The sequence below is a fragment of the Triplophysa rosa genome, linkage group LG23 (assembly GCF_024868665.1).
Source record: "Triplophysa rosa linkage group LG23, Trosa_1v2, whole genome shotgun sequence".
Lineage (NCBI taxonomy): Eukaryota > Metazoa > Chordata > Actinopteri > Cypriniformes > Nemacheilidae > Triplophysa > Triplophysa rosa.
Genome location: NC_079912.1, coordinates 16141923 through 16155415, shown reverse-complemented (window position 1 = coordinate 16155415; position 13493 = coordinate 16141923). Strand labels below are relative to the sequence as shown.

The following is a 13493-nucleotide window of genomic DNA, read 5'->3' as shown; positions in this document are numbered from 1 at the left end:
CACTTCATTACTTACAGCATGCTTTCCATATGTCAGCAGTTTAAAATGTGGAGTTAATGATGCATTTTGATCAAATGTAGAAATTGTGCAATGAACATGCATGTATGCAGCATCCCATATGCTTTACAAGTGGAGCTACAGAAATGTCAGACCAATTTTCATAATAACAATGATAATAATAAGAAGAATAAGAATGATAATGATAATGATAAGAATAAGAGAGAATAAAACTTTTCACCTTAGAAAGTAACTTGGATTGCAGTTTAAAAATAACAGCTAAATTAACTAAATAAATTGTCATGTTTTCTAGAGGAATCTACAAATAAGAAAATAAAATTTTAATCTAATTCAATACTTCACATCTGTGTATTTATTGATCTGGTAAATAGCCACATTAAAAGCAGGATAATGTGCATCCAGACAGTGATAATTTCAAAATAAACCCCTTTAGTGTTACAGGCCCATCTGACAGAACACAAATCAACGCAAATTTTATTCCATAATCTCACTTTCTCAGGCCCTTTATTTATTTTCACTAATGCAATCGGCCACTTTTGCTAAACTTCTCTGTACTGTAAACAATCACTATATCACAGCACATCCAAAGTCTAGACATAACATTACTCAGCTTGGCCTTATCATGAGGAGTATATAGACATACACACACTCAGACGCATTAAATATTCATGCTTGTATTGGAAAGGGACAAACACAGTTAATGGACAAAACAGAGCAGTTTGAATTATTCATTAAGTATTGTACATGACTACAAACAGTCAAGCGTTGTTTCTTGCATTTGGTCTCCGCCCCACTTAGCAGATTTATAACCTGAAGCAGAAAACGTATCATGGGCTGATAAGAGTGTTTGCAAAGGTTTATCAGACAAAAGTCCGTTTTAACAAACCAATTATTTATTATACTGTACTTCCTGCTACATGTAACTTTTCAGATTATGTCAACCTTCATTATCTCAGCAGCACTCTGCCGGTCCTGCCACCTGTACGACTTTAATGGCCTTTCTGCCATTCAATAGATTGTAGAGGGACGGCGGGAAATTGTGGAAACGACACAATGTAGACTAGATTCAAAGTTGCATTTCCTTCGCAAAACGGCAGGCCACAGCTCTGACATATTTGAAAGAAAATGTGGGCACGAGTCTTATTTAAATGTTGTATCCGTGACGCTAGGATGTTGGCTTGCTAATGGGATTTCACTATGTGGTTTCTAAAGTGCTCTGGATGGTTACTTACCGGCAAAACTCACTGTGATCTTTATGTTGAGGGCTCTTGCTTGGTGAAAAGGTCTGGACATGTCACGTTGTCATCTGAATATCAGAGAAGAAACACAGATGCCACGTTCCTGCCAATCACTTTGAGGATGTGATCAAGACTTGCTATCGTCTGGTTCTGTGAAATAAAACACACATAAAAAACTTTTCTGCTGCAATAAGAGAGAAATTCCTAATGGGGTAAAGAGATGACATGGAAGTGCCTCTAACAAGTGTTTTACCTCACTATGGGAGCTTGATCTGGAGGTTTGAGAGACGGCTAGAAGACCTCCAGAAAAAGAAAAAACAAGAGAAAAAATTAACGTGAGCTCTTCAGAATTCTTTTCATGTCCTTAGAGGAACCCCTAGGGGAGCTATGCAATACCAGTGTCTAATGTAGCACATCAAATTCGAGCCAGTAATGCAAGCCAAGCAGAAAGCATCGATCCCAGAAGTCTGCTCTCTTCCTGTTCAATGTCAATGAGGGAGGTTTTCAAATGCAAGGGGAACAAAACAAAGAATGATTTCCTGAGATAATGTATGTATATAATGACTAGACAATCATCTTTTCAAATACCTTTAAGAAAGTCATACAGGTTTGAATTGACAACAGGGAGAGTAAATGATGTCAGAATTTTCATTTCGGATGAACTGTTCCTATATTATCATCCTCTTTTGATTTTCTCACAGACCATCAAACAAAGTTATATTTATACCAAGCATTCAATAAACTGTTTAACTATATGGCTTTAAATAAAGATGCAGTTAAGATTTTAAGAGATTAGATTTCTCATTGCCTGCTGTTCAGTATTGACTGGGATTTGCAGATTTAAGCAGATGAGAAAAAGCAGATGTGTCTATTGCTTTGTCATTCTTAAAATTCTCTTCGCGCTTTAACACATAAGAAAACAGAAGCTAAAATGGTTCCATTGTCATCTGACAACTTTAGATGACATCTATCAAAAGTTTTTGTGTGACATTTACTGCTTCCGCAAGACTATCAAAAGAGCATCAAACCAATGTTCCCAAGGACAGGAGCTTTTACAGCCCTTTCTTGTCCAGTCACTGTTCTAGAGGGTTTCAGATTATTACATCAGTAAAAAAAATGCGTTTCTAAAATGTAAGCAAGATTATTCACCACAAATGAATTATTACATAATTAGCATGACATCCTTGCGAAAGCAGCTTTACATTATAACATTTGAGTAAAAAACAAATTCAGAAAAGAAATCCACTATCATTCTGACTGAAAAATCTCCATTTTTCAACTCAAATTTCTGTGGGCAGGGTGTTAAGTAACATTGGTATAATGGAAGGCAGCAAGAAAGTAAAAAAATAGCAAGGTGTGTAATTGTGGACGCTAATTATTGCATAAATGATTGCCAACCCAACCTGAGGATGATCAAGAAGACTGAGGCATTCTGGGATGGACGGGGTTGTCAGGGCTTCCTTCATTTAGAACAATCGCATTAAATTTCTGTAACACTGATCTTTAGACACAATTAATTTTTAGATTAACTTGCAGCAGCTGGAGGTCTAGACCTTCATATGATTGAGCGATCTTTGAAAAAAGATATAATACCACCAATTAGATTAAAAGGCACAGAGCTCTGATGTATTTCATGATATTTTCTCTGAAAGCTAAGAGATAACCTTGAACACATCGTGACTGGTTTAATTGGTTATAAAATATGCCTGGGTGCATTTGTGTCAGTTTGTTTTGACATAAATTTGTTTGATGAAAAACGTTTGGTAACCAATGGTGTTGGTACTATAACCTATCAGTAGTGAACTTATCTTGGCTGTGTGTAAATCAAGCCATTAAAAGGCTCCCACGTGCCATCAATCGGACTTTTATTTAACAGATGAAAGTCCATTGAAAAACCAAGCCCCGCTACTAAAGAAAGTCATTAAACAAATAGCTCATCTTTCTCTAATATGTTAACACAAGCAGACACACACAAGGTACGCAAGCAGTGTTTAAAATGCAGCCATGTTAAAAGAAAGACATATTTTTTGGAGCGATGGAACCGGAAGTCCTGAAATGCTAACTCGCTTCCGGGTTTTGCATCCAGAAATACGTAATCTCTGAGCCTCCCTATATTACTTGGATGCAGTGATTGACCAATCAGCATCAGGTATGTCAGTGAAAAGACCTGAACGCCTTGACGTATCACATTTTACATAAAAGGAATTCATTGATGGAAATACTCGGGATACATTAATTATTACCTAAAAATACAGTTGAGTTAACAAGTTATGTTATTAGCAATGTTATTAGCATATTAACAATGTTTTTATTAGGCAGGTGAACTCAAAAGCGCGTGCGGCTTGTTTGCGGTGCACGTGCGTGAGAGAGAGAGCCTCAGACATTAGACGATTTGAATTTTTCAAGCAGTATTTGTGAATCCATTCTTACATTATAATGCTTTGAACAACCAAAACGTGTGGTAATAAAGTCAAGAAAAACTAGAAGATAATTTCTTATTAACAACCAGGTCAGCACTCGACTCTATCGCGATTTTGGTTGAACCAGATAGAGACGCAACAGTGTCATCTACTGAGAAAACATTGGAATTACACCTATATAATAAAATGTACCGCCTTCATTGTCAGTACATTAGAAACCGAAGTTATTTTGGCTTTCACAGAGGGGCACACATAAAATCTAGGCCATTTTTTATGTATTTTCTTCGTTTAACCACCATATTGACTGCCAGCACAACCATTGTTTTAGAAGAGTTTGTTTGCATGAGCCCAGAGCTTACTTCGTACATGAGCATATGAAACCCGTTTCAAGTCATTTTATGCCAGTACTACCCTGATTTATACCCAAAGAGAGGATCAAACGAACGATAATTTACCAGGGTGGTTACTCACAGCTTGTAATTTCCACGACACCTTTAAGTGGCAACTTCCGGTTAAGGGGTCAGAATCTGCTCCCTCGCATCAGGTGGGTTGTACGTTTAATATCGTGATACAGAGCCGATGTTAGACACGTGTAAATATGAGATCTGTTGTATTTACAAGCGTTTAGTCAATGAGCGATGTTCACATTCACAATGTGTTATTGTGAACCCTGTTACACAATCCTGCTGAAAAACAAACACAAATTCTTAGAAATTAATCCATATAATGGCTATAATGAGTTTTGATTTGAATGGAAACTATAATGACGACTGTGGTGGGTAGGCTGGTGATGTGTTGGGTTTTATTGGTGGTATGTTATCTGGCAGATGGGAACCAATAGAGCACCATTAATCCTACTGGAATGGGGCCACAACATATAAAGGAATGTAATTTGTAATGGTTTTAATGGTAAACAGCTGATGATTCATAATGATTTTTGTAAGGAAACCATTGTTTTTTTTAGCTGGGAAGACATCAAAAAGAAAGCGTTTCGGCACACATGTGTGCAAGTAGAAACTTAGCCACCATTGCAGTACATCCAGTGTGTAAGATTCATGTATTATGCTTTAGAAAGCCATAAAAGGTGACATGTCAAGGTCATTGTCGATGTTCGTTGGTTGTTGGTTTTATTGTTGTTAATATATTTCTCTTTAATGTTTGAAGACAAGACAGATGACTTGTTGTTGGTCTCTTTCAAACCCGTTTACACATGCACGTGTGTGTCCTTGACAGGGTCATAGCTAAGTCTCTTTCAGTACTGCTACACTAAATATGCAAAGGTAGGACCAACACCTGAATTTTAATCAGCTCTGCTACACAGGCTACATCACTGAGCTTCTCTATTATACCTGTGCACCTTCAGTTCTGGCTATCTGAACATGATGGATGAAGCCAAGCTAATGTGCTGTCACATGCCCATTCCAGCCTAATGATAAATACGGTTTGAACAGCTTCTGTTTATTGTTATAGAATTGTTTTTTGTTGACACGCTCTTTTTCATTCACATAAAATTGCTTCTCTTTCTGCTATAAATATAGTTCAATCTTTCATTTAATATCTTCAAGTATCCAAGTAATAAAGGAACAGATAACATAAAGCCATCTGTTTCTTTGTTTCACCATTGCCAGCAGACAAAGAAATGATCCTCCTGTGGGGTGGACTGATAAGTTGTGTGCTTGTGTGATAAAAATAGTTTTACAAACCAGTCAAAAATATGTTTTATATGTTATAGAATACAGCAGGACATTTCCCCAAATGTATATATAAATTATTGCTTTAAAATCTTTTTAATTTCTTTTATTTGTCAAAGTTTGAGTGCAATGACTGTCCACTAGAGGGCAGTGGGTGAACGTCAAACTACAAAAATGTAATTTAATGAAAATGCATTTTATACCATGTATTTATATAAAATGTATATAAAACTCGTGTAAACTTTATAATAGTCCTGTCCTGGTTACCACAAGCAGCTCTCTTGAGAAACTTTAATTTGAACATTGTCTTTTTTTCTTTCTTGATTTAGTGTCAATCATCTTAATGACTATTTTATAGCTGCTGTCACTTCTCTTTCTTTTCATGGTTATTTTTACCCATGAATCTTTCAATTGAAATTATTTTTTTTATTTTGGTAAACAAAGAAAGCTCATAAGCTAATCATTCTTCAAGTACAGTTACCGTAACTATTTAAATATATTGGCTCCTGTGAGTCTGATGGATGGAATCTTCATAGACTTCTCTTCCCATCACAGGGTGCATTTGAATAGGGTGCATTTGAATTGAATCACACAATCAATCAAATTGACCAAATTAAGTCTGAAAAAACACTTGAAACATCAAATACCAACAAATCTTTAAGTAGGAATCCTATGTGCTGCGGCAGCAGGTTTGTGCAAGTCCATCTGCTTTGTAGACGTTCTGAGCTGTACCCCTAAAGATTCCCACATCTTACAGTTTTTCCAGGTCTCAGCTTGCTGTTCACATGACCGGCATTGTTTCTGGCCTCTCTGGAGCACCCCACTCACATCAAGGATAAATGTGTCTCTTGGTGACCTAGTAAGACTAACAGCCGGCCAGCTTGTGCTCATTGTGTCAGAGTGGCAAAAGGGGCCCACAACTACTTCTGGTGTCTGCACACACTCACGCTTACTCTCATCAGACAGAGCTTATTGTACACCAAGAATGTTCGTCTTTGTCTTCGGCGACTCTGAGCAATATTCCCTTTACTGTTTCACAACCCCCATCCAACACCGTTGGTTGACACCCTTTTCCAACAAGCTTAAATTATGAGCTTGTGGGTACGGAAATGTCATAAATTTGTGAAACAAAAAAAAAAAAACAGTTTATTGTGGGATACAGGGTGCGTTGCTAAAGACCAACTAACAATTGTCAAAGTGAAACAAACTTGCAGGGAATTCAGATTCTGAAGGGGAAAAGTGTACATTTTATTTTAACGTAATTTAACATTTTTAGTGTATATTTCACGAGTTTACCTGCTAGTCGAAGGAAGGGCTCAAAACCAAGACTTGAGCTCTAAGCTATTGAAGTTTTTCCCCACGTAGAGTATTTGTGTTCCATTTTTGGTGATTTTTAACACAAACACCATTACACTTACCATTGGTCAACGTTACTGTAGGGTTAGGGATTCCATTAAACTTGAAAACAATGAAAGTTCTATCATCACTTACTCACCCTCTAGTCATTTCAAACCTTTATGACTTTCTTTCTTCTACAGAACACAAAAGAAGATATTTAGAAGAATGTCGAACAATAGCGGTACCCATTCACTTGTATCGTATGGACACAACACCAATGCAAGTGAATGTGTACCAACATTTTAAAATATCAAAATATCTTCTTTTGTGTTCTGCAGCAGAAAGAAAGTCATTGGTTAGAAATGACAAGAGGGTGAGTAAACAGTGTGTTAACAGAATTTTCATTTTTGTGTGAACTATCAGGTTAACTCTGAATGCAAAATGAATGAAAGCTCCTATTTGTGTAGCTGTTTGAGGAAAGGTGTGCTTTAACTTTTCTTAGTAACTTATGATTTACATCAGGCGCTCTAGCAACCACAACAAAAAAATCTCTCAGAACACCTTAGCAACCGCATAGCAACTCCCTGGCAACCTCGCACAAAGCTGTAGTGGTGCCGTTATTTGCACACAGTTTATTCGTTTCTAAGATTTCATCCCATGATTCACATTTATTTGTGATTACAAAGACAACTTTTAATGACACTCTAATGATGTAAAACTTCAGGCCCAATAGGATTTACAGTAAGACTATTTCGTAAAGAAACCATTATAAGGTCATAAATAAGAGTACAAAGGCGGCTATGAGATGTACTGTATGTTGCCGCGTATCAAAATTCTGTTTGAGATGCCAGACTTTCATGTGATGAGTTTCAGTCCAATGCACAGAAAGACAGGCCCAGTGGAGGACAGAGAGTGAGTGATGTGTGTCAGGGATCTTAAAAATGAGAGAATCCAGACCAACCCAAAGGTCCAAGGCTGAGAACGAGTTCTTTGATTCAAAACTTATTCAAAAATTCTAAATAATTATCACTTTGAACATGTATTTTTTAAACAATTAGTATGTTTAAATAAATATTAATTGAGGTAGTGAACGTTACCTGTGTTTCTTTTTCATGTTTTTTTTGTGGGTTTCCTTGCTATATTAAAAATCTACATATTTTAATGGAAACCTATATAAATACATGACATATTAATACATGGATATAAATATAGCAAAATTTATTATAAAAATATATACCAACACGTATATAAATGTATACATTTAGCTTGACATGACACAGTCCAATGTGTACACTGAAAACGCGTTTTTCCTGGAAGAATGTTTCAAATCGTATGTTTAAATATTTAGAATCACGTGTTAGAAAAACATAAAAAACTATAAGCAACCATTGTTATAAACTTACTTGACTACTATAAACTTAAACTTAGTTTCATCTTAAATTAGAGATTTAATTGGCCATTATTCTAGCCTCAGATGTTAATACGCGTCCCCTTGGACGGAAGTGCAGCTTTGATGTATCGTGCATACGTTCATAATATGGTTGAATTTTGCCGTCATCATCAGGTTCACATTCCCCCGAAGTTACACCTCAATCGCCGGCAATTACTCGAACTCTGAACGTGTTCCAGCTCCAGCACAAGTGTTTAATAAAAAATCCCTGCTGCATTAAAACTGATATTATTTAAAATTCTTCTTCTTCCTATATGCATCTCGAATATTTCATCCGCTGAGAGAAACGTTTTCGCGCAAAGAACTCTGGGCTCAAGTTAATTTAACCTCCCCCCGGGTGCAGCCCTCGGAGGCTTGCTTCTCTTTTCCTCCGCTTGTCTTGTAGTTTTGTGAGGGTGGAGGAAACGTTGATGTGGCTATGGGGCACGAGATGCTGTAGGAGGTTAATCTAATATCAGATGAGAAAATCTCAGAGGGAAACGGTGTTATGTTTACACCCCGCGGCAGAAGACGCACGCGCGCTCGCTGAAGCAAATACCCATACGCGGCAGACTATATAGCTCAAGGTGTTCATTTTGTCAGCAGTGTAATCACAACATTTATCAAATGCATCATTGTCATCAAGGTTTTCTTCATCACTCAGATCCCCCTGGCTAGCAGCAGAGGTTGTCTTTTGAATGTACATCAGTGGCGTCCTCAGGATTGACAGATTCACACAGATTTACTCATCCCACTCTTTTTCTGTGCGTGTGATCGCTTTCTCTGGAAGATTTTGGAGAATAACTGGCAACCCTTGAGAATCTTAAGGTGGAGGTGCTGCTATTTTAGAGTGTTTGCACGTGTGTCCTTGTGTTTGAGATTTCAAAGCTGATTATTCAATGCACATGAAGTTTAGCCTACTCCAATACTTGATTTTAGGACAGACACTAATGTTTAAACCATCAAAAATATATATATATTTGATATATATATATAATATATATATAGATATTTTAATAAATGTCTTTGTGGTTCTGCGTCTATACAATGGAAGTCAATGGTGGCCAATGTTGTTTGGTTACCGATATTCTTCAAAATATATATTTTTAGTTTGGTTAGATTTGGAATGACATGAGGGTGAGTAAATAAAAGAATATTCTTTTTCATCCCTTTAAGTTGTAACTATTTTGATTTGGTTAGTAAAAAAACTACCCTGAGGTACTATTTAAGTTTGTCTTTTGCATCCCAATTAAAACTAATTTACAACTAATTTTTGGTAAGTTATTGTATAATTTGCTAATTAATTTTGTGTTTACTCCTTAAGCGCACAGTATGCAAAATTACTTTGTCTCATGAAGACCTTCAGGTTAAACAGAAAGATGTGTTGACTGGTTAAATCCACAACTCTCGTGAGACACAGTTGCCAATCTTTTCCTATTCTCACCTTAAAGACTCCCTGTTATACAGCCAGCCTGATAAAATTATTCCCTTGCTGAATTCAATTTGGAGTACAGTAGAACGTGACAGACTGCGCAGCGGCATATTGGAGTTTCCGACCCAATGATGCAGACCGTGACAGCTCTTCTCAGATGATAAGTCAAGGTTTATTTAATTAGGACACATAACTGTTAGCTTATGACATGGGTACAAAATAATATCGACACGTTTAAAACGCACAAGTGCTAGGATAAATTAAACAAAAAGGGTCACAAAAACAAAGAAAGACAATGGTGCACAATTGCTTGTGAGCGCTACATGCTGAGGGCATATGAGACGAAACAGAAAGACAAACAGGATAATGGTGGAAAAATGAGAATTTGAAAATCAAATAGAAACTGGGAATATTCACTCTCTATATTAAAATTCCCCCGGATATTTTGCTACATGTTAATGGTTATGTGATATATGAGGGGAAGGTATGGCAGTAAAGTCATTAAAAAGCAAAGAAATCAGGGCAGAAAATCGATTTCTTTTTTTTCTGTCGCTCTCTGAAAGTGGGGTGCGTTAAAGTAGCTGCCGACGAAAAACTACACATTTTGCTTGTAATCATTCTATTTGATGTGATGGGTGGGGGCGATTATTTCGGAATAGATATCAAAATAAGTCATGTATATTAAACACAACGTGTAAATCGTGCTGAAACACAAGAAAAAGGAAGCTGTATAGCTTGAGATGAAAGAATGCGCTCATGCAGAATGTAAATAACATGGTTAAACACCAAACCAGTGCTACCATGGAGACAGTAACTGCAGTTTTACTCTAAACACATCGGCAGAACATGAATGTCCAGATGGAAAACCCCTCGTTCTGCAGTTTAAATATCACTTCCATATTTATCAGTCTGAATGCGAAGCACGTGCACATCCTCTTTCCATACAAACGGTAAAAATGAATGAAAGAACTGACAGATGGAGTTTCTTTCTTATTGTACAATCCATTAGACACTTTGAAAGTGAGCAATAGCTGAGAACACATTGTGGGTAACTATACAATTTTTACATTCAGCTTGTTTTTTTTCTGTAAAGACATAAAAGAGAATTATATTTATGCAGGAGCTAGACAGTTTTTAGTTTACTTTCTATCTTCACTTGCATCGTATCTCCAACGTCAATATGTCTGTTTTCACGCGGATTAAAAATACTGTGCAATGCACCACAATAAAAATAACAATGGGAATGAATTTGTACGTAAAATCACATCCACCTGCAAGACCGAACGTGAATTTCCATGTTAAAAGGTGCGGGGGATTCAATCCAATCTATTGGTTATAAAAAGATTGATGCACAAGGCTTCTTAGACACAAGTAGGTGCTAGTCTGATTGTGACAGTCGTCTCATTTTCTCTTTACCAGAGGAAAAGTGAGACTTAAGGAGTGGATGGACTACTTCCGCTCCAGCTGTGGCAGTTATTTGCTGGTTCATCCACAAGCAGCTTCAAATGGTGAGGCAACGGGGACTACAACCCCTGTGGTCTCACATTGATCTTTAGCAGCTAAAGTGAACGCTCTTACAGTGCGAGTCATCAAACTCTCTTTATATATTCAGAGACAGTTCTCCACAGCCCAATACAGGGTGCAGCAATAGTACACTATTATTGGATATGCATTGTTATATCTGTACCGCTAAACACTTGAGAGAGCTGTGTTAGGCTCGATAAAGCCATTCCATGAGTAATCCAACATCTCTTGGTTTTAAAGGTGACCCTGATTTTTATTTCTTAAAGTAGACGGCATATATGAGTTCTAAGAGCGAAAACATACACTTTGTTAAATCTTTCGTACATTTACATTCAGACACTGAAAATAAGTTAGACGTGGCTTAAGAGGGTGTTTGTGTTATATTCGCTGATATCTACAGAGACTGTAAAACAATAACAATGGATTGAATTGGAGACAGATTTAAGCAATGGCTCATACTTTAAAACCAAATTAGCTGAAGACAAAAATCGAAATATCATTGAACGCAGCTTGACAGCAAGGTCTAACACTAGAATCTACACCGGCAATTTTTGAAGAATGCTGGAAGGACAAAAAGGACATTAAGACATGCCGATGTCTCCATATGTTCCTGTGAATGAGAAATCAACCCTCCCATTTTGTACACACTGAGATGGAAAAGATGAGCCTCTCCAGGCGGAAGTAAAAGCAGACGGATCGGTTTTCTGTGATTGATGGGGCATCCAAAATCTACTGCACAAAAAAGCATCAGAGGGCCGTTATCTACCAGGCCAGCCAGATAATGTGTACGATGGAGAGAAGGGCAAGACACCTGGGCTGTGTGTTATAGTGTCTGTTGTGTGTCGACCTGCATGCCTATCATGCCAGGCTGAATGAACTTCTGTTCCCAGCTGCGGCCGCCCCTCACCTGTCCGTCTCATCTGCAGATATGCACACACACCTGGCGACCCGCCGGCTTTATCTCTACCAGAACATAGCCTAGCCCAGCTCTCTCAACACAACCTATTTACAGATGTACATGTACACAATACCCTCTGTTATTACAGAATATTGGATGGATATCCAGACAACTTGAATTTATCCTCATGACAGCATTTTTAAAGGAATATTGCACCCAAAAATTTAAATCATGTCATCATTTACCCAATCGCTGAATCGACACTTAATTTTCCATTATATCGAATTGAAGGGGGACTGGAGCTTCATCAAAAAGGACAGTTATGCAGTTGAGCAGATGATGACATCATATTGATTTTGGGTGAACTATCCCATTAAATATTCTGGAAAAACCAACAGGATTAGACGCACAAACAAAGACATACAAAAACAGAAAATGCAATATACAAAGGAAACCCTTTTGCTTCTATGAAGTCAAACTTCCAGAATTCCAGTCTTTACATTCAAAGGGCAGATCTATGTCCACGTTCCGTCCTGTGCCAAGATGCATCATAATGACCATTTGTCTGCATTCCGCCGTTCAATTCTCCGTGCGTTGTTTGTTCTTGACAAGCACAGAAAGACAGAGCAAATCAAAGAGGATCTTTTTAATGAGAAATGCTCAACATGTGTTGGTTTGTAGGGATATCTCAAGAGGTCCGTCCAACGGAGAGATAGACAGAAAAACACCCTGATTCAACACAGAAGGGGAGGCGGCCTACTACCAGACGACGTCATGCAAAATTACTCGAGCTGAAAGGAGTTTCTTTCTCCACGCATGCAAACAGCGGAGAACCTATTTACATTCATTCCGGCAAACTTTTTTTCTCCTCTTCTTTTTTGATTCATGCTACAAAATGGCAACAAAAAAAAACATATCAAAAAGTAAAAAAGCACAGTTTAAAAAATCTCTTTGTACTTGTACAACGAAACAAGCTTTCGAGACCAAAAAAGTTTCTTATCGTATGCCTGTGTCCATTTGAAGCGTGTGTGTTTTGTGTGTTCGTCTCTGCGTGCACGTGTGACTGTACATGGCAGTGACAAGCATTTTAATCAAAGTGAAGGAACGTCCCAGCGCGTCTTCGTTCTTTATTCGTAAAGCGTTGTCGTCGTCGTGTGAGCCCTTGTGGCTTGAGGGGCATCGGATCAGCGTCGGACCGTTGAAGGGCACTGCTGCTGAGCCCTGAGAGACGCTTTGATAAGCTGGAGAAGAGAGACGGACAGAGAAAAAGATAAATAGAAGTCTCGAGTCATCGTCACTTCTGGGCGAAGAAGGCTCCGATGGTCATGCCTGCCAAACCCAGCGCTGCCAGTCCAAGCACTTTGGTTAGGTATGAAAAGGGGTGAAACGCAGAGTCTCTCGATTGACTGTACAACTCCACAAAGGCATCCTAAGATAGAGGAAAGAGAGCAGAGCATTAGGAACACAAATATTTAAAAATAGGGAAATTATTATTCATTTCTAGA

General features: G+C 37.8%; 1 protein-coding gene and 1 long non-coding RNA gene across 2 annotated transcripts in view; both read right to left on the bottom strand.

Moving 5' to 3' along the window:
* Nucleotides 1–1311: 1311 nt before the first annotated feature.
* The window catches only part of LOC130547263 (uncharacterized), a 49927-nt gene continuing 37745 nt past the window's right edge, over nt 1312–13493 (bottom strand). Inside the window, exons 2-3 of the long non-coding RNA XR_008961858.1 lie at nt 1510–1556; nt 1312–1406 (exon numbers count right to left, since the gene is read on the bottom strand). This is a non-coding gene — a long non-coding RNA (uncharacterized LOC130547263). The remainder of the gene's footprint in view (nt 1407–1509; nt 1557–13493) is intronic.
* The window catches only part of bcl2a (BCL2 apoptosis regulator a), a 41031-nt gene continuing 37257 nt past the window's right edge, over nt 9720–13493 (bottom strand). Inside the window, exon 2 of the mRNA XM_057323058.1 lies at nt 9720–13417. Coding sequence (XP_057179041.1) covers nt 13283–13417 — 135 coding nt within the window. The 3' untranslated portion in view covers nt 9720–13282. The remainder of the gene's footprint in view (nt 13418–13493) is intronic.